This window comes from Papilio polytes, unplaced genomic scaffold, assembly GCF_000836215.1.
Source record: "Papilio polytes unplaced genomic scaffold, Ppol_1.0 DF823980.1, whole genome shotgun sequence".
Taxonomy (NCBI): domain Eukaryota; kingdom Metazoa; phylum Arthropoda; class Insecta; order Lepidoptera; family Papilionidae; genus Papilio; species Papilio polytes.
In genome coordinates, this window is record NW_013525224.1 from 2887845 (window position 1) to 2909045 (window position 21201).

The 21201-nt window shown below is 33.4% G+C and overlaps 2 protein-coding genes across 7 annotated transcripts; one reads left to right on the forward strand and one right to left on the reverse strand.

Annotated features, from left to right (window-relative positions):
- Positions 1–511: 511 nt before the first annotated feature.
- LOC106101564 (YLP motif-containing protein 1-like) lies at positions 512–21111 on the forward strand. Of its 5 annotated transcripts, none has more exons than XM_013280824.1 (9): positions 512–833; positions 934–2398; positions 2565–3161; positions 3243–3391; positions 3670–3858; positions 4500–4727; positions 4961–5015; positions 5230–5339; positions 20021–21111. In XM_013280824.1, exons 1-9 carry the CDS (start codon positions 663–665, stop codon positions 20033–20035), a joined length of 2979 nt encoding a protein of 992 aa, XP_013136278.1. In that variant the 5' UTR covers positions 512–662; the 3' UTR covers positions 20036–21111. The 5 variants fall into 5 exon arrangements, with proteins under 5 accessions (XP_013136278.1, XP_013136277.1, XP_013136280.1 ...); XM_013280823.1 differs by lacking the exon at positions 20021–21111 and adding an exon at positions 5956–6345; XM_013280826.1 differs by lacking the exon at positions 4961–5015.
- Positions 9229–19804, reverse strand: LOC106101566. 2 transcript variants are annotated; one of them, XM_013280828.1, is made up of 7 exons: positions 19677–19804; positions 11864–11969; positions 11495–11684; positions 11067–11260; positions 10576–10659; positions 10178–10428; positions 9229–9930 (listed from the first exon to the last, which is right to left on the reverse strand). In XM_013280828.1, exons 2-7 carry the CDS (start codon positions 11966–11968, stop codon positions 9804–9806), a joined length of 951 nt encoding a protein of 316 aa, XP_013136282.1. In that variant the 5' UTR covers position 11969; positions 19677–19804; the 3' UTR covers positions 9229–9803. The 2 variants fall into 2 exon arrangements, with proteins under 2 accessions (XP_013136282.1, XP_013136283.1); XM_013280829.1 differs by lacking the exon at positions 10576–10659.
- Positions 21112–21201: the final 90 nt, after the last annotated feature.

Genomic DNA, 21201 nt, shown 5'->3' on the forward strand with positions numbered 1-21201 from the left:
CTTTAAACCTAGGCCTTGTAAAAAAATTGAGCAAATCCACAAATATCTGATATTTTACATCTGACGTATTCTTATCAAAATTCTGGTAGTTACAAATTAGATTTCTGTAATGACGCAGTATTTAACAGAAAATCTAATGAAACAAAATTTTTAAAACGCTTAAACTTAAACGCAACAGTGTCCCCTAGAGGTCCCAAATGAAGGATAAATGTTTTTAATTTCCTTTGAGCTAATGACTTATTTAAATCTCAAATACAGTCTAATGTATTCTTTCTATATGTCTTTACTTTCTTATTCTATATTCTTACATTAGAATTATTTTTCAAACGATAGGAACACAAATCGAATCAAAACTATCGAACCATTACCAACCATTACTTGAGCACATCCCTAATCAACCAAAGACATTTCTAATAGTTTTAAAAGCTCCACAGACAAATATTTTTTTATTTTCTATGACAACTCCGCTTTATACAAGAATTTAAAAATAACATTATCTGTGGTACAACATGTCAACTTGGTCGGAAAGTTAAAAAGTCAAGATGGCGGTATTATTGTAATGAATAATCGTACTACTAGTTATGCGTTGTAATAATAAGAGTGTGTTGTATTTACTGAAAAAGTAACATTCTTACTCTTACATTTAACAATTTTTATATAAAATGTCTTGGCCGATGCAATCTGGGTCCTGGAATGCTGGAGTTCCGATGACTCCGAATATGAACATGGGGTATACCCCTGATCAGTGGACTCTAATACAACAACAAAATTGGCAACAGTGGGCACAATGGCAACAACAATATGCCCAGTGGCATCTACAATATGGAGACAAGGTTAGGTTTAGTTTTTGATTGTACTAAAAGAACTGTCCCGAATAATCAACATAGGGCTACTACTGGGAATTAAAGATTAATTCGATAACTTTTGTTTTAGTATGCTGAGCAAATGCAGACTGTACCAGCAATGGGTGCTGGACCTCCCTTACCTCCTGTTAATTGTGCACCACCTCCTGCGCCTCCGCCGCCCGATCAACCCCCACCGCCGCATAAAAACGACCGGCCTCTCTATACTCCTAAACCTCCACCACCATCACACACTCCCACTCAGCCAGATAATATAAATAATACAAAACCCATGGACGGTAACTCCCAAGCTTGGTCTAATACTGCAGACAACAGAAATGCTATTCAGAATTCTGAGGCTCTCAAAAAATTGTTAGAGGAAGAAAGATTGTTTGACATTCAATTTCATAAATGGGAGGAAGAGATTGAGAAGTGGAAAATGGAAAATGTTAATCATCCTGATAAACAAGCTTACAGTGAATATGAACAGAAATTTGAAGCTTGTCGAGCACAGCTGTTAGAGAGACGTCAACAGATGAAACAAAAACGAGCTCGATTAACTGGAATTGCCCCTCCAACACTAAGTAACACTAGTTCGGTCAATAATATTCAACTTGTACCACCACCACCCCCCAATTCAAATAAACCTAATAATGTCCCTCCAAGCGCTGTACAAACACAAAAACCTAATAGTAATCCAGATACAAACTATACTCATCAAAGTCAATTTGACCAAAATCAATACCAACATTATGAAGATGTTCAACATGCATATAATAATGACAACAGTTATGTTCAAGCAGAGGCAACACATACAAATAAATCCTATGAAAATGTTGACCCTTACTATTCCAATATGGAACAGTCGAAATTTTTGCCAACAAATGAAAATTCTAAAGGTATACCAGGATTAGATCTGATACCTGAGGATAAGATGTTAAAACCACAAGATGTTATTGATATAACTGGAGAAACGATGAGTGAGATAAAAAAAATACATTCACAAACTCCAGATTATACAACAATATCCAAAGGCATTAATAATATATTGGGAGATGAAAAAATCATGAACATACTTTCAATGGTTTGTCAAAAACCTGTCGATCCTGTCAGAAATCAGTCACAGAGTAATATAGAATCAACTAACTCTTACCAGTATAATAATAATTCCGATTTTGGTACAAGACAAAATATACCCTACAGTCAGGGTTCTAACGATTTATACAACAAAGGTAATGGGAAATTTTCACAAACTTATAACCAAGTTCAAAAGGAACCAATGGATCAGTATTATGGCAATTATTCACAAAACAATGTCCAAAATGTGCCGCCAAGACATCAAATTAATACAATGCCCTTGGCTCAACCTTTGCAAACTCAGCCTATACAAAGTAACATTGATAATTATCATAGAGCTCCTCATGAGGCAAGAAATATTCCCGATCGTCCAATACTTCCAACTCCAACCCCTGTTCCAAGGTCAAAGTGGGTTGATCAACCTATGTTTACACCATCAATTATAGTTGAATATGAACATAAGCCATTGCGATTAAAAGGTAACTTATCATTTTCATTAAGTAGTATTAAGTACAAAATGTTAGAGTAGTTAAGAATAATAATTACTCTCTTTGTTGAGCTTAAAACAATGTATAGATAGGTCTATTACTTTTTTAACAAATAGTTTCAGAGCTCACAATTATTTTATTTTCAATTTACTTTTAGCTCGTGATTTTATTGAACCTGTGCACATATTTGAGTACAACCATAAATCAAAGCACAGTGATAACAAGAAGAAGGATTTTGAAAGAGAAGCAGATGAACTGTTTGTAAGACATCCACGGTCCAGTAATATTGATAGCTTTCCCCCTGAGAGAATGAACCGAGAACTTTATCATAGAGATTATGAACGAAGACCTAGAGATATTAGAGAACCGTACAGGCCACGACCTCTAATGAGAGATGTATATGATGATAAGCGTAGAGGTGATGGCAGATTAGATGATTGGAGAAGAGATGAATCTATTAAGTTTACCCGTAGAGAAGACTTTTATAGAGATAGAGAAAAGGGTAGAGAGGAATTTAAGGACAGGTACAGAGTGTATAGAAAGGATGACAATAGGAATCGTAGTAGGAGCAAAGAAAAGGAAAACCGGAAAAGAGATCATAGCAATGATGATGACAGTTTTCCTGCTAAGAAGGGAAAAGAAACAGCAGAAAATAAAGAGATTGTGAAAACAAAGCATGTTGTTATGATAGACGATATATTAGAACCTCCAGGACGGGAAATGAGACCCAATAAAATTGTTATATTTTTAAGAGGTTTGTATTATATTTTGTAATGTTTATATATTTTATTTGTATTCAAACTACACTGGTTTCATTGTTTTATTCTAATTGTAGGTTTGCCAGGCAGTGGTAAATCTTATTTGGCAAAATTAATAAGAGACAAAGAAGCTGAGTATGGTGGAACAGCAAGAATAATGTCCATAGATGATTACTTTATGCAAGAGGATGAAGTGGAAGTTAATGATCCCGTTACTGGCAAAAGTGTTAGTTATATAAATTCCTAGATATTTATACCTCTGTATTCTTTGTTTCAATGTTTACTAGCTGCCGCCCATGACTCTGTCCGAGTGGAATTAAAAGTGGTTAAGTGGCTTATCTGTTCGTCCAGACTAAGTTCATCTAAGTCAAATTTCATGGAGATCCAAACTGTTTAGGACATGCCTTCTAACAAACATATAAACTTTCGCATTTATATAATACTAAGATTGTATATATCTAATGATACAAATGTATGTAATTTTTATTTTGCTGTACACTTTAGGTTAAAAAACCTACACTAAAATATGAATATGAAGCAAACATGGAAGAAAGCTATTTGAATTCATTAAGGCGAGCTTTCAAAAGAAGTATTACGGATGGTTATTTCACGTTTATAATATTTGATGCAGTGAATGAATGTTTAAACTCTTATTCGGAAGTGTGGAACTACGCCAGGCAACATGGATTTCAGGTAAATACATTTACTTTTTAATTAAAAAATGTAGACATCTCAATTCGCATTTATTTCCATTTGCATTGTCTTTTAAAGTCTATAATGCTAGATAACTGGAACCCATTTGTATTTTCGTAGTAGTAATATGATCTAAATGATGATCCTTTTTATTATTTTGTCTTCCGCTTTTATATAAATAGGATAATTAGATTTTCAATATATAAATAGTTATTGCTCGCAACTTCGTCCGTTTGAAATGTAAAAACTATAACATAGATTTCTGATGGTACAAGAATTTTTGAAATCGGCCCAGTTTTCGAGTTATTTCAATACAAACAAAAATACAATATTCTTTATAATGTTAGTGTAGATGAATACATGATATATGCAGAAATACACATGTAAACCATAAATTTGATATACCTTTTTATAGATTACTAGCTTTCGCCTGCGACTCCCTCGAGGTGCAATTAAAAAAAAACACAAACAACAGTATTCTATGTGTTCTTGCAGACTATTTTCTACATCTATGCTAAATTTCATTGAGATTCGTTCAACTGCATAGGCTACAAACTTTACCAAACATCCATCCATCTAAACTTTCGTATTTATAATATTAGTAAGATAATGTTTATGATGTATAAATTTAAATTTTCCAGGCGTATGTTTGTACAATGGAGGGGGATGTAGCAACGTGCCACAAGAGGAACATACACAACCGTACGTTGGAAGACATAGAGGTGCTGAAAGCGAAGTTTGCTGCTACTCCGGAGTTCCACATAGAGCTGGACGCGACCACGCTGCTACAGAGCGCCGCCATCACCGACGTGCACATGGAGGACGCTGATGATGCTCTCAATATGGAGGATGCAGGGGAACAAACGGAGGTGAGATATTTCTAAAAAACTTTCAGGTATCTGACAAAGGCCAACAACTTACCGATGATTATACTCTATGCTTTATATATGTTTGAAATATATCAGTTTTGTTTGCATTATACTACAAATGTTCCCGAATTATTGATGTTTTTGTATTTTGTAATTATGTATTAGATGTAGTATGGATAGGGTAACAGATTTTATTTCAGCGTTGTAACTAAAACGGCAGAGTTCTAACACAGGTTGAAAATCATTTTACATCGAAATGGGAGAAAATGGACGACGCTGTCAAACTAGGTAGGTTTGATGTGAAATTTTATTTATGGTTATTGTTTATATATTTTTAATATTACCCCTGTCAATTTCGCCAATATTTTATGATTATAAAAAAAAAACATAATATGATATTTAAGTATGTAAATGTACTGAAATATTGTTATATTTATATGAAGATTATATAAAAATAAGATTTATGACAGTGATAGTTGATTTGTGGTATAAATTGTTGCAGCGCGACTGGACGGCACCAGCAGACCGCTGCGGCCCTCGCAACTCTCCATGGAAGACTACCTCCAAATAGATGATTGGAAACCAAATGTTGCAAAACCGGGAAAGAAAACTGTAAGTAAAGTTATTGTTTCTAAATCTCTAATTCGTGAATTGCACACAATTTGATTTTTTTTGTGGGCTTTTAATGGTTTTTATTCAGAATTAACACCAAACAGATGTTCGGTTATTGATATCAGATCCTAAGTTTTTGCAGCTTTTGACAAATAATGTTAGCAGACAAGTCAATTTTCAAGCAAGACAATGTCTGTTCGGTTTGTTTCCCTTGGAAAACTTTATTAACTTTTTTATTGCGACGCATTTATTTTTGATTAGGTTATAGTGCCGAAATTTTTTAACTTTTCACGATTAAAAAAAAATCGGTTTAACGTCCTTCGTTTCCTGCTTTGTTACTTTATAACAATGAAATAAAAAAAGATTATTAAAAAATCAAATGTCTTTAGTTCAAATATTTTATGGCAGTTACAAGGTAAGGCTAATTGGTTAGTTTTTTAACCTAAACTCCAAAAATGTTTTTTAAGTTAGCTCATGGTAATACGAATAAATGTTAAAATCTAAATTTTATACAGCAATTAAATTTAAATCCGTGTTTAGTTGTTAAATTTATAGTGAAAAAGGTGAGTGTAAAATATTTTTGTGTTGTATTTTACCTTATGGCAATTTAAAACAGGTGCGTTGGGCAGATATAGAAGAGAGAAGGCAGCAAGAGAAAATGCGCGCTATCGGCTTCGTTGTCGGCCAGACCGATTGGAATCGGATGACTGATCCGACAATGGGGTCGAGCGCTCTCACACAGACTAAGTACATCGAGCGTGTGCGACGCACTTAATGTTAATGTACAGTCGGGGAATTTCGCGGTGTTCCACTTTAAAATATATAGTTTGAACGATTTATACGCAGTCAGACGACACAGTACAATGACCAATAGAACGCAGTTTTAAATGTGTTTACGAATAAAGGTCGGTCTAAACTCTAATGGTACACGTTTAATTTATTTTTGTTAATAACTAGCTGTTTCTCGCTAATTTGTACATGTGAATATATTACTCACTGATAACGTAGTTTTTTTAATAGTAAAAGAATTGTTTAAATAGGTTCAATAGTTTTTGAGTCATTAAAATACATACAAGAATACAATACAAATCTTTCCTCTTTATAATATTAGTATAGACTGGTTATTTGCGAGCAGATACACATTGTCTGGTTGCAAGGAACTAGGCAATTTTTCTGTAAGTGGAACATCGCGGATTTCCGCGATTGTACATAAATGTATGTAATGTAATACGTACCCTCTATACATAGAGCCACTTAACACATTCAAAGCTACCAAATCTACATGAAAAAGGGCAGTGGCATTGAACATGGTAAAAGTTAATAATTGCAGACCGATATATTAAACCCTTCATGATATCTATAATAGATTAAATTCTCTCATGAAATTTAAGTTTGTTTTGAATATTCATCTGTATTGAAGGTATTTAAATTTACATTTATTTAATTAAATAATAAAAGGTGTATATTTCCTTTTCATGTTCTACACTTAGTTCAATTGTAAACATTTTTAAAATCCTCACGTTTATGGTGGAAAATATCAGAGCACCTAAATATTGAACTCATGAAATAAAATGCATGTAACAAACAAACTTACATAGGTATAGTATTCTTTCCAAGCCAATATTTTGTTTGCCAAAATACTTATGGCAACTAACATATTAACTAGAATACTACCTTAACACTGTATAATTGGCTTTCAATATTAACGTTAGAGGAATTAATCAAGCTATTATAATCGCTTTATTTGGTTAAAACTCCCTGTAGTTTTCATAATTTAATACTTTCGCTGCCACAAAAAATGTTTTTGTTTGATGTAGACTGGCGAGCCATGTTGTCGGCATTGAACGTGTTATTATTTGTTTATTTAATTCAATAGGACCAATCGGTTTTAGCAATATTTAGTACATTACACAATAACAATGTTTAATAATCTAGTGTTTTTAAAAACACTTAAACTTTAGTAATAAAAGTTAATGTAGTTTTTTTTAAGATAAGCTAATGTAATATTAATTAAGATTTGGGTCTCAAGTTTGCTAGACGACCCGATTTTTTTTAAATAATGGGATATAAACAAATAAAATGATGCATTTGTGTAATAGAAGCTTTGTAGCGTCACAGAAATTATCTATTTATTACTTTATTAACATGTTGATAAATTAGGTAAATCTTTCATAGTTAATCGATTTGTTAGTATTAGATTCAATTTATGGTATTGTTACCAACATGAATTTTATTCTTCAAATAATTAGTAAGGCATCTGATTTGTCAGTGAAAGCAAGATTATTATGAATTTACTTTGAAATTCATGAAATTCGTTTGTATATAATTGGTATAATTAAACGGTACCCTTTGAATTGTTATTTTTATTTAAATAAACCTATAAATGAAAGTGCTTTTGTTTATCTTTTAGAAAAAAAAACTAGTAATCGGTTTCATCGTAAAAATTAGCGAAGATTGAACTTCGACCGCTGTTGTTTTTGAAAATTTTTTTTTGCGCTCCATTTTGTGGTCGAGGTTCTTCGGTTTTTATTTTCATCAAAGTTTTCGATGGCGTTCCGTTTTGATTTTCGAACGCGTTCTTATCGATTGTTTTTTTATTCAAATTTGAATTTTCCGTTTGAGAATCGTTTTCGTCGTTTGATTTACCGGTTTTATCTATTTTATTGGTATGCGAGATTTTCGCGATATTATCTTCGCTTTCTTTGCCCGCGGTCATTATCATTACTTGAGGCGTGCCCATGTTTGTCATGTGGTCCTTCAAGCACTGCTGCAGTATGTGCAGGAAGAATAGAAATGCGAGTAGCGTTAGGGCGGACATTGCTGCGTCGCTTTTGTGACCAGTGCCCGAATGACTGAAAAAAAGTAAAAAAACACTTACATCGCGTTATGTTATTTACGTTTATGTTACACATTTTTATGTTTTACGACAATGTTTTTATAAACATTGTGCACGAGATTATTTTTTTAGAAATAATTTATCTAACGTTCGAGTATTTCAGGAGAGGATAAATTAAAAACATGACAAGGGTTTTTTCGGTTCTAAATTCTATTGCACCCATACTTAATTTGAAATTCCGCAAGAACGTGGTCAAAAATAACGCTTTGATAAAATTATTTACTTACTGTTTAGTGGAGACACCATGGCTGTGCGGAGCTGCAGACGGATCATATGCGTAAAATAAGGGCTGATCATGCATTGGCCCCGTGAATTCTGTATACCTAGAAATAATATGCTATCACACGCCTAATATTTATTTTCTCGTTTGTGAAAAATGAGGAAAAAATTACCTGTCGGTAAGTTTTGTATCCAAACCCATTCGGGATAGAAAATTGTCCAATGCCATTAAATTGTCACTGGCGTCGAGTTGCGAGAATACTAAGATACAAACTGAACGTATTCAGTAAGTTGGACTGTGCTTTTCTCTTACTTATCCCATTATTGCGCTCTATAAAGTTTTGTTCCATAAGATATGTCAAGCGTAAGCTTAACGGTATTTCATACTTGATGTTTGTCTCCGAGGTAAAAATATTTTTATCTATACCGCATTTACATACAAAATCGTGAACCGCATAACCAAATATTCTTGTGTATTAAAAAAACGGATTCTAATTTTTATTGGTTTTGATATTTAGTATTCTTCTTTGGCGTTTACTTTTACATAATTTAAAGTGGGATTCAAATAATAAAGGTATTCAAAATCAAAAATGCAAAGTTCGTTGATACATATCTCCGTCCTGTATTCTTTTTATTACATTTCTTTTATAGGTTTGATCACTTTAGGACTTGAAGAACCCTGAGAAGGTAAAATACTATCGCCTACTCTTTGACACTATGTAATCCATAGTGTTGCCAGGTATTCGTACACGTGGGTTACGAAGTAAAAAATAGTTTATATAAATTAATATTTTATTCAACAATCACAATCACACAAGGACGTCCTCAATCATACATGATCACAAAAATATACACATAATATTCATAACTAAACTATAAGGTGATATAAATGTTTTATATCACACAATATTAAATTTTACATCAGTCGTTATTACAAAATTGGCGAAATTGCTGGTTTAAATGCCAATCACTTTCAATTTGAACTCTTTACCGGACGGAATTTTGATGCTTTTGCCTATTTTCACGTAATACTTTGTAATGCCTATGTAATTAACCTACAGAATAAGTTAAATAAATAAATAAATTAAAACTTATAAAATACTACACATGACATGTTCTTCAAATGTGCGATGGGATAGCTTGCACGAAATTTTCCGATTACATAAACAGGAATCGGTCGGATTTGTTAATTTTAGTAGTCTCTTTTAGGATGCTAAAGTACCAAAAATTATAATTTGGCTTATAACGACATTTTTCATTTCTGTATTAGTTGATTTCGAATGTAGTATTTTTCTCCACTGCTTTCGTGTTTTGGGTATATTGGCTGTATATTGAAATGCAGTAGTAGTCTAAACTTCATTGCATTCAAGATACAACTGGCGACAATCAATACCAGAGCGGCCGCGGCGACCGGCTTCATAGAACTGCTCGAAAGTACCTCCCGATTGCCTCTCTAATACGAAACTTGCTGCGTATCTGAAAGGAAAAAAAAATATTCTTAAGAAAATGAAACTTATCGGGGATTTTTTCTCATGTAGTTCGAGAGAAAACTCCAAGAACTTAAAGTTTTATTTCGTAGCTTCGGCAGTTTATTTTTTTTTTCTAAAATATTCCTTAAAGGACTCACAAATTTTCCTTCCTTCCTTTTCCTTCAGATCATACGATTATCATGGATCTTAAACGGTTGTCGTATATCTACAACCAACAAGAAGAAAATACTTACGTTCCAAGTTGACAGAAGATGCTTTTCGGTCCAATGTCTGATGAACATTCATTGTTAGCATCACACACATACTTTTGAAGGCATTTATCATCATTAGTTCCGAAGGACCGAACGTAAGTCTTGAGCATTGAAATTCCAGCGATCGCTGCGTCACTGACTGAATCCTTGCGACCCATGGATCGTGCAGTGAGCGACCGATGAGAGAAGGATGTCTTGAGAGCATCCAGCAGATTCACAACGATGCTAATGAACTGGAAAATAATATTAAACGTTAGATTCCCTTTTAAAACAATAAAGAGGTTTCTAGGCAATAAAAAAAGTTTAATGTACAGTTGGATCTGTAGTATCTATTTAGTAAGGGCGGTTTGAAAAGGAAATAGGAAAGGTAGGTGCCGTACCTCTCCAGCCTGCTTTGCCATCGAGGCCACTTGGTCTGGATCTTTTGCACCGAGCACCGTCGAAAGAACCGCAGCCAATATACCCTGAAGCAAGCGAGAAGCAATACCATCTCCATAACCAAACTTTACTATTTACATGTACTAAGAAGGCGTATCTCAAGGAAGTTTGTACTTTATTTAGTTAGAGTTGCAAATAAATAGCATTCCATGAGATATTCCCTGGAAAATATTTGTTGACTATTAATCTATTATTTCCTAAAGCTACAATTCATTTTATACTACTAAATGCAGGCGAGAGTACTAAGGTGATATTTTACAATACTGCAGTGTCTGAAATCAGATTCGTTGTATCTACAAAATTGTTAGTCGATCAGTAAGGCAAATTAATTTTATTCATGTGTTGAATGCATATTGTGTATGTGTTGTTTTCATAATTTACAATTTATCTACCGATTTGATCGATTGCGTGCTTTTTTGTCTTATAATTTTACCTGCATTGGTGATGAAGAATCGACTTTGTCGATTCCATCAACAGGGGCGCCACCTCCGAGCACAGCGGTCAAAATCTTGAGACCCATGGAAAGGAGATTTGGCCAAGGGGATGATGAACCAGAATCGGTATCAAGGCCGTCGCTTTTGCTGGGGCTGGAGCCGCCAGGGTTGAATATCATTTGCATTATCATACCTGAAAATTGTTAAAACTTACTGTTACCACTATTTTTTTTAATATTGCAACTTTGAATTATATTGCCGATTTATTAACTGAACTCCAGAGAATACTGGTGGGATCCATTTAATAGTTAATTAAATCAATGAGCCGTGACTTTTATAGTCTAAATCTAAAAAAAAAAATTCCCTATCGGTCGGGTAAAAATTACAAAGATTACCATGTTACAGCGATTATTTTAATGAAACGTACCCAACATGTTTGACCAGGAGAAACCGCCTTCCGATATTGAATTTGTTTGCGTGTCGTCGATGTCGTCGATCACTTTCTTCAACGCGTTTGGTTTCTCGGCATATTTCCTCTCTTGGCCTATTTGTTCTTGAGGCGCGGGCAACGAATTACTGTAATATACGGGGTTTTGTGACCGTACGTTGCTTGTTGACTAGAAAAAAAGATTATTTTTATTATTATGCGTTACATTTCCAAATAAGGACGTACTTAAAATTGATAGAAAAGTATCAAATAACATACCGTAAATGACTTAAAATATACGACGAAGCTCTATAATAATTTATGATAGTGTTAACCTGCTCTATGTCTATGGTACATTTAAATATTTACCCTTGAGATGAGAGGCGCTTGTTGCTGAGGGTAAGCTATCGTGTGGAGGATCACCGAGGAGCTGATGAGGGCCAGGAGGGCCCACCCGGACAGTTTCTGCTGCATCCTACAACAACATAAGGATACTGTAAGTTAATGAATAAAAAACACATAGCTTGTTTGATCTGTCTTTACTAAACCTTTTAATTTAAAACTAAAAAAAAAGACTTTTTGGAAATAAGAAAGGAAGATAATAATTATAGGTAATTTAAATGTTTTTTTATTCATATAACGGTAGTCAAAATATTTGCTTTGAATGGACTCTAACCGTAAGACTCGTCATTGCACAAAAAATACATAAATGGTGTTTATTAAATTCATATTAGTAAACAATAAAAAAATGTAATGATTTTAATGTTGTTTAAATACGTTCCTTATATTTGTTTGTGCCGTGTTCATCGTCGATTAGAAAGTGTTCTGATGAGTGATTCGCTTGTAGAAAGCGGCCGCTAACTCGTCTCGTTGGATTTTTACTTCGATGCAACACTAATTACAGGAGGTCTGTTAACCGGTAACAGTTGGGACCTTTCAATATTAAAGGTTTTCGAGAGTGATTGAGATGTTTTTTCGATATTTTTTGTGGATCTTTTCGGTTTTTTTAACCAGCGTTATTTAAAGAAAAAAAAATGCTCAAGCATTATTAGACATGAACTCGCAACAATAAAGTTTTCTTTTTATTTGAAGAAACTAACTCATGACCTGAGATAATTTGAAATTCAAATTATAAACTTATAGTTAAGTTTATTTACTTCATAATATCAGTTGTATTGATTCCTATTCACGATACGAATTATATCTTTGAGATGCAATACGTGTGCGGCATGTCCAGTATGGAAGTGTGCTAGTCTTGTACACCTCTAATACGGGTGACCCGGTCATAGTAACTGTAGTTCGGATGGTCACCTCTACCAAGTCAAGTGTTACTTCTTATAAATTGATGTTAATATGCATTTCAACATATTAAACAAGTCGGTCCACTTTCTTTGGCCGACTAAAATCATTGTTATGTTTGTTTGTTGATGTTTTAGAGACATTATGATTATGAATATTTGACAGTTATAGGATAACCTAGTTATTTGTGCGTGGTTTTTTCATTTCATGGCTTCTAAACAAATATACGAACAGATACATAACAAGAGCGACGCCGCGTCTATAAAAATTACACTCATTAACACACACATTTTGTTGATAAAAAAGACACTGCTATTAATTTAATCCTTTTTTCTACGCCGGATATTATGAGATAAATTACTGAGGCGCTTATCATAAACCAGTTTTACTTAATTTAGGGGATATAGGAGCCGATCTATTCTTGAAGAATTTGAAAATCGAACAACGCATATGAGAGTGGTTATTCCTAACTCTCATTTATTCTGCAGTTCCAAAGTACGCATGCATGTCTTTATCTGGTGAAATTTGTTACAAAGATACTAATGTTTTATGTATATTTTGCTGTATTTCCACTGCTATACAACACGCTTGTCCTGTTTTATATTAGCTTGTCGTGTGTAACAATGTCACATTTGTTTGTCGAGTAAATGTCTCGAAGCGTATTGAAAATTTTACACGCTAACTATACACGGAACGTTTCAAGCAATCAGTAACGACAATTTCAAGCTTGGTGGGCGATGAGTTTATATTCGCCATACACGAATCGCTTTGCAGTTGCCAATACAATGCTAAGCTAACCGTTTAAAGCAGGCACCGACCGTCCGTGTATGAGGGCCTTAAGTTGAACACTTGGGTGAAAGCTGGCCGACGCGCGAGAGAGACTCGACTTGGTTTTATAACTCTCTCGAGCATCGGTAATACAATAAGAATTCTTATTGTTACTCTTAACGATCTTTTATTTAGCTTTTCTACATTTTTTCTTACTGTTAACGTTTAAAAGTATACACCTTACCAATGTAATTCAGAAATTACTTGCTTATTTAGACAATGACAATCTTACTTCTTACTAATATTATAAATGCAAAAGTTCAGAAGGATGGATGGATGTGTGTAAGAGTTTGTATCCTAAATGACTGAACGGTTCTCGATAAAATTTGGCTTATATGTACGGGATAGTCTGGAAGAACATGTAGGCTACTTAGTTTTTTTTTAAATTCTGAATCTAGTAATGAATTAGTTTTATTCCTTTCAATCGATCACTATCACTATATCAATATTTTTAAGACTCGTATACTGTAATTATAACAATTTTCAGTACAAAAAACTTGCTTGAGAAAGTAAACAATACACAAATAGCGTGGTGCTAGAGTTGCAGGAACTAGTTTTTTTTAAATAAATTCATATAGCTTTATAAGCAATGTCTACACGAACGGGTATGTATAATTATATTGTGTATTAAAGCAGAACGGAGTATGAACGAGTATGAGCACACGAGGCGCGGTAAGCGATGGGTGAAAGCGGCGCGGGCCGGTCGTGTGAGAGCCACTGCCTTGCAAGGTTGACGTTTTTCTTATTTCGGAGTTAGATTGGATCTACTAGACCTAGACTATACCTGTTCCCTCCCTCCTGCTACCATATACTTTCATCGGATATACGAAAAAGAAAATAGAAGCTATTTACACATTTGAGATTATTATTTGTATTTAACTAGCTGTTCCCATGCGGCTTCATCTGCATGAACTGAATTAGTTTTATTGTTTATAAAATAACCGTTACCATAATAACCTTGCTTCCTTAATGTTGGTAGTTGTAGTTTACGGTCCCTTTAATAGCGTGAAAATTTATAGCCTAAAGTGTGTCGTAAGTGTAGGACTCTTACACTAGATTTATTAAAAATATGCAGGGATTCCTACGCCACGAAGATGTGTGTGTTTACGCTTTATTATATTAGTATAGATGAAAATATTAAAAAGTTACGTAAATCGAGCGGTTTTCTCGTTTTAGGCTCGTTTTTAGTCCAGTCATCAAGACAGGTCCGGTCGCGATCCGCTTTCTAAAGCCGAGCGGCTCCGTTGTGCGTGCATGATGCACGGATACAAGCCTGGCTATATTATGGAATACATCGGAACACTTACATATTTTAAAATAATTTAGGTAATCAATGGTTACGCATGTCCTATTTAAAAGGAATATATTTAAAAACGATTAACTGTTTAATATTGGTGTATGGATATTATAATAAAATTGTTAAAAAAGCTCAAGTCACGAGTTGGAATCTCGGATCAAATATGCGTTTTTTCAGAAATATTTAAATGTATAGCATCTTTTTTAAATGTAAGAAATATTAAATTTATTGCTTGCAGGTTTATTTATAGTATTCCGACAAATTTTGTCGACCACATCGATATAAGAACATGCGAGCAGCGTTATATCTTACAGGAAGCTTGCGTAGAATATCTAGTGAAATATAGAAAACGGAATTGCGTCTTTATACAAACGAGTTTAAATTAGGTGTACCTTTTTAAATATTAATAGATGAATTTAAAGACAATATCTAAAGTCCAAATAGGACACACAGATAATAAATAACAAACAAACAAAAATAATAATAATAATAAAGATTCTTTATTGTCTATCATTGATTGAAGGATCAATATTGCTTTGGCTCCTTAACTAGGAATTCCTGTGTTTAAGGAGCCAATGCCTTCCCTTTCAGTTACCTTAAAAAGAAAAAAAAACAAAAAGAATAAAGTGATAATAAAATTAAATTAATTAATATAATGTATCAATATTCAATTCAATTTATGTAATGTGACTGTAATTAATTATCTGAATAAAGGCTTATTATATATTATATTATATTATATTATATCTGAAGTGAGAATGATGGAAGATATATATCCTCCTGGAATTTAATTAACTGTAACAGGTAATAATAAATTGAACTTAGTTTCAAGAAACGTAATCGCTTATCTCTTGTTATCATTACTGGTAATGCCTAAGAACATCTATTGCCTTCAAAATCATTAGTCAACATAAATTTAACATACAGTCAATAAAAATAAAATATATTTGGGATCGATCTCAAGAATTGCATATTGCTATCACAGTTAATGTTGTGAGCAAAGCGGAATTAGCGGACACAAATGACCGCGATTCAGTGAAGCGCATGTCTTAACACCGTTATCAGTCTTGATGTGGACCAAACGGTACTATTGAGATGCACTCACTTATGTTTAATTTATAGATCTCATCTACCACAAATCTTTATACACTTGAGTGACGGAGAAAGATGTAGCAAGTATACTTTAGAAGTTATTACAACCGAACTCAAACCTTAATACCAGGTAACAAGTTTCATTATTGCTTTGCCAGCTATTGATACATACTCTACTAAACATTATAGAAGTTATATGAAAATATTTCTATCTCTTCTATACCTAACTCATATGACTATATATGTTTTTTTTTATACTCGGTTGTTTGTATTAAAGTTTTTGGCAATAGATCTATATCTTACACCTTCCGGTTGCTTCTAACAAATCGTTAGTTACTTCGCAGTTATACATTTTTTTACTACAATCTGCGTGTAATTTTTTGTCGCTTACGAAATTCATCACGATTCTTGACTGGTACTTACGTTCCAAGCATTCTTTTTGCTAAGAGTCCAGTGACTTTCATATTTTGGATATGTAGTTATAACTAAAATATAACTGGCAACCTACATTCAAAGAGGTTTATTTGAGTGGATTTAACTGTTGGGTTCTTTAAACTCTAGACTTAGGAGAACTGGTTAATAGGAATCTTCGTAAGTAGTACACAAACGAAAGAATTTCGCGAAACTTGAGACATTTTAATTTTGGGTATAATGTACATCCAAAACATTGTATTGACTAAAATAACAACAATGTAACAAGTCTAAATTAATCAAATACTTCATAGTTCCTAACAAAGTTGATTTTAAATTTGTTTAGCAGCTTAGAAAGATCTAGGACAAACATATTTTAATCGACTTCCCAAAAGGAGGTTATCAATTAATACATTTTGACATCTCTATCACTCTTTTTGATAAAACAGAGACAGCAAATGTCTCAGTAGTAGAGTTCTATAGCCAGACTAAAGAAAATCCTTAATACTGGTACAAAATCCCATCACCTGTTTGATATTTCGATTACTCAATACCGGCCGGTGAATGAGTAGGTTCCTCTCGCGGCGTCACAACTTTCACTTTGAGTTTTTGGACATGAAAGGAGCAGTGAGTCACTCACTCGGCAACCCGGTCCGAAGTCCGATGGAATTAATGATAGTGTTAATTATTTGAAAGTAAACGTGTTTTCAAACACTTTAAGTCTATAATTGTGATGTTAGTTTTTATATTTGCACGTTTGTACATATGCCAAATATTCGTACGGTGATTTTCAAAAAATGAATCTAATAATGTTAATAACTATCATATGCAATAAATAAACATAATAAAAGATAAATCGTGACTGTTTTTATTAGAATAAAATTAATAACTGTTTATTAATAAGTTCCGAATACATTTCCGTGTTGGATTTAAAAACTTTTTTCTTAATTAAGTTTTTTAATGCGATTAAAACTATTCGATTATGTCAACTGGTGCTATAATTTATTATTATTCCTATCGTTTACAACATAGGATGCGGAAGAATTTATCTTAACTATTTTGTTGATAAATTACAATACCAAATAGCAATATTATCTAAACTCTGACGTAATTATTACGATACACCAATATTTGCATTCGGAAATACATACTTTCTTATATAATTTCAACAATCAATCAAGTTTGTTTTATCCATTTTAATAAAAATGAATGCTTTTCTCAGATTTTATTTAATTCATATCGTAATCTCCTAAATGATTGTAATTTCAAATAATTACCGACTTTCTTTGGTAAATATTGTAGAGGACGTCAACAATTAAGCGAACGTTCAAGAAACTCGGGATGGACGGAAGCGATTGACACGCGAGAAGTTTGTTGACTAGCAGTCAGCTTTCTTCGTGCTTTAAACATAATCATTTTAACCCATGATAAACACAATAATCTAAGTATGGAAATTCATAGGTAAACCTAGTTTTAAGCCTATGTAATGGCCGGTTTCCCAAGTTTAATTAACCATTCGTTAGTGTTTTTAATTCGATAACTCCATGAAAGGCGTTACAGAACTACGTAAATTGAGTTTTACTCTGTTGAAACTTAGGTAAATAATACTGGATTATTAGGTATTGATGATACAAATGGATGTTTTAAAAACCAAGCATAAGTCAAGTTACAAATCTAGCAGAATTACCTATTTATTTTTAGACCATTATAATACGACAAGTATACTCTTTTGACCCAAGCATCTATTCAACTTTAAATCTCCTATTTATTTATCCTAACCTTTAATTTTAAGTGCAAGTTCAAGTGCTTTTATAGCTTGGTATTTAACCATTTGTTTCGCTCTATTAAGTGAATGGGCCAATTTGCAAAGTAAACCGTATGATTCTATAACCACTGCCGCATTGAAAAATTTGTCGACATTAAAAATGTCTTCATCAAAAATCTTTCTGCCCTTACTCATATACAGGGTTGCTTTTCCATACATCTCTATAAGCCTCTGAATACACTCCTTTATTACAAATTTACTTAATTTCAATACCATCACAAATTCAACTCGTGTTTTTTTCAGGGTTAAACGATTCTTTTCTTTTCATATTTTAGAAAGTGAAGGTTTATTTAACATGTCCATTGTGGGTGACGAGCCGGGCCGCTTTTGAAGATAAATGCCGTGAAATGTTCGTGACTAATTCAAGGCATTTCGTCACTATTACTCCGTGTTTTGTGTGCTTTTTCCAACTTTGTAATATTTTTAACAATTTTTTAGAGATATATTATTTACTTTAAGTATGTGGAGTTTTTTTGAATAATACATAACGTATATCATTTTATAAGTTCTAAAATTTTATTTTATTATGATGTTAATAACACCATTTAAAAAAACACGCTCTATATGCATTTTAGATTAAAAAATAAATAGACAAAAAGCTAAGCTCTTATATAAGAGAGCACTTTGTAATTTGAATTGTTGACTTGATTAGTATACAAGGGGCAGGTTAATGAACTTGTGTTTTTGCACTGCGCAGGTGAAAGTGACAAATACTCCAATAAGTACATCGTTTGATAGCCACTGTGTACAGATCTTTTTAGCTTTATGATTTTAAATGAACAGTGTATTTTAAGTGTTATGTTTTTTTAAATGTCACAATTTTTTCTTTATAAATTACCCTAACAGAAAGTTTCAGTAAAATATATTTTTAAGAGGTCATGTAGTTTTGCAACTCTTCATTTGTATCCGATACAACTCTCCAATTAATCATAGCAGCACATTCATAAATCTCATTAAACAATATAATTTTATTAGACCTCATTAACCAGATTGGCTCCCAGTTCGTCAGTTTATAATTATATCCCAAATACTTATTTCCATACATCTGCTTTCACATTAATTTTTTGTAACATTAAAAGCTAGAATTAAATACGCGTTTTTCGGCGTTATAATTTTATAGAAAGTTAATTCCTTAACCTCGTAAGAAATTTATGTCAACAAAAAATACAAGACCACGTTATCATCAAAGAGAAAGTTGTTTACTTTCGTCTCGTCGTACTAAGCGCACGCCGGAGTATGCAGCCAACGCACAAGTCGAACGCGGGAAAAGCTGGTTTTACTTCAAAATCACTTCTCACATTAATATCAAATCTTTCACCACTATATCCAGGGAACTGAATGAACATTCCATTTTTCTGGAACTTCCACCGAAATCTGGTTGTAAGATGTTCACGTTATCAGGACGTTTTAGCCAGAATTTAAGTCCTTACCTTGTATCTCGCACCGGCTTTGGGATTCACTAAATCACTGAACACTGATCGTTATCTTTCACGAGGTTGAAGCGTCACTGAAGTGAAAGTGCGTGTTGCTTGCTCGGCTGTTCGACTTGCAATGAGTGTTGCGTCTTCGACTTCACATATATATAGGATGACCCAGTTACGTTGGCCAGCTAACTGTGTATCCGTCTGTCCGCGTCTCCAACCTGTTCCCCATCCCGTTTCAATGTCTAGATCCCGGCCCGGCCCTTGGACCTTGCCAAGGACATCATTTGTTTACATGAATAAGAAATACAAGAGGGCGTTATTTCTAATGATTGCTCTTTTGCTTGTTACAGGTAAGATGCATTTGATCGAATTGAAATGGTAAGTGAACTACATATATTTTTACTATTAAAACACGCGTAAGAGGATCATATGATCTGCTTCCATAGCATCTGCAACTTGCTAGTGAGTTGTAGATGCGTTGCATACATTTAATAGATAAAGTAGAGGGTAAACAAAAAGACTTTTTCCATTTTTTTATTCATACTCTGTATCGATTCTACTTCCACTTACAACCCTTTAAAAGACAGGGAAGGGGATAATAATTTGGGTCTCTGGCACCTCAAGCAGAGCTTTCAATAGCCTTTGCCTTTTTTCCTGTTTATTGTATTTCATTCTCAGATAAGTACATAAAATGTGTGTCTTTTACTCTGTCTTCGATACACGAAAAAGTTACACAATATCTTAGTTAATGGGTTCAATTAATTTATCTTTGGTAAGTATCGCTAGTGAAACAAAGTAGGTTCTTTTTTAATAATGAAACCTGTGAATGGCAGACATTGAAGAGGTTGCCAGCTCTTCAAGCGTGATGTATTGTCTGTTAAAGCAATTAATGTGACATTCTCACAGTTCTTGTTTCCTAGAATGATTGTTATATTCCGTGGAAACTAAAGCGCGAGCAACGTTACTTGTGGATCAAATAAGGTTGTGATTTCACTTGGACCAACGGTGGATCTGTAACTATTAAAAAACCTATTTGATTTTTATGAAAGACACATGAAATAAAATGAAATAAAAAAGGTTAGCAACCAGAATATGTAACTGGCAATTTTTATCGCTTATTAAACGTAAGTTGACATTAAAACTATGTTAAAGTAAAATGAATTGCTAAGTTAAAATTGTTTAAGTCTGTAGTTAAAGAAAGTTAATAAGTGCGTGTCATTTGTATTAATGTATTAGCAGACGTACTACGAACGTAATTGGTTGAGACTTCCTGTGTATCCTGATTATAATAAGCACTCATTCGCATGGGCGTTTTTTAACGCGCGTTAAAAAACGCCGGTGCGTACGTTAGGTAAGTTCTGCTTCCAATATGAAGAAACGAGACATACTGACTACAATGTCTATCCAGGTACGTATCTAGGTGTAGTTTCATCAGTGAATTTTATAAATAAATAAATCTATTAAATACAGCTAGTTTTATTTCCTTCAACTACCCTATTTCGTTGTGGTTTGATTATGCCAGGAGTTTGAG

Coding starts and splice junctions, on each gene's coding strand:
- LOC106101566 (XM_013280828.1), bottom strand. CDS start 11,968: ATGCAGCAGAAACTGTCCGGGTGGGCCCTCCTGGCCCTCATCAGCTCC. Junction 10,429..10,575: donor TGGCAAAGCAGGCTGGAGAG/GTACGGCACCTA, acceptor ATTATTTTCCAG/TTCATTAGCATCGTTGTGAA. Junction 9,931..10,177: donor ATCTTCTGTCAACTTGGAAC/GTAAGTATTTTC, acceptor TTTTCCTTTCAG/ATACGCAGCAAGTTTCGTAT.
- LOC106101564 (XM_013280823.1), top strand. CDS start 663: ATGTCTTGGCCGATGCAATCTGGGTCCTGGAATGCTGGAGTTCCGATG. Junction 834..933: donor ATCTACAATATGGAGACAAG/GTTAGGTTTAGT, acceptor CTTTTGTTTTAG/TATGCTGAGCAAATGCAGAC. Junction 5,340..5,955: donor CAAAACCGGGAAAGAAAACT/GTAAGTAAAGTT, acceptor AATTTAAAACAG/GTGCGTTGGGCAGATATAGA.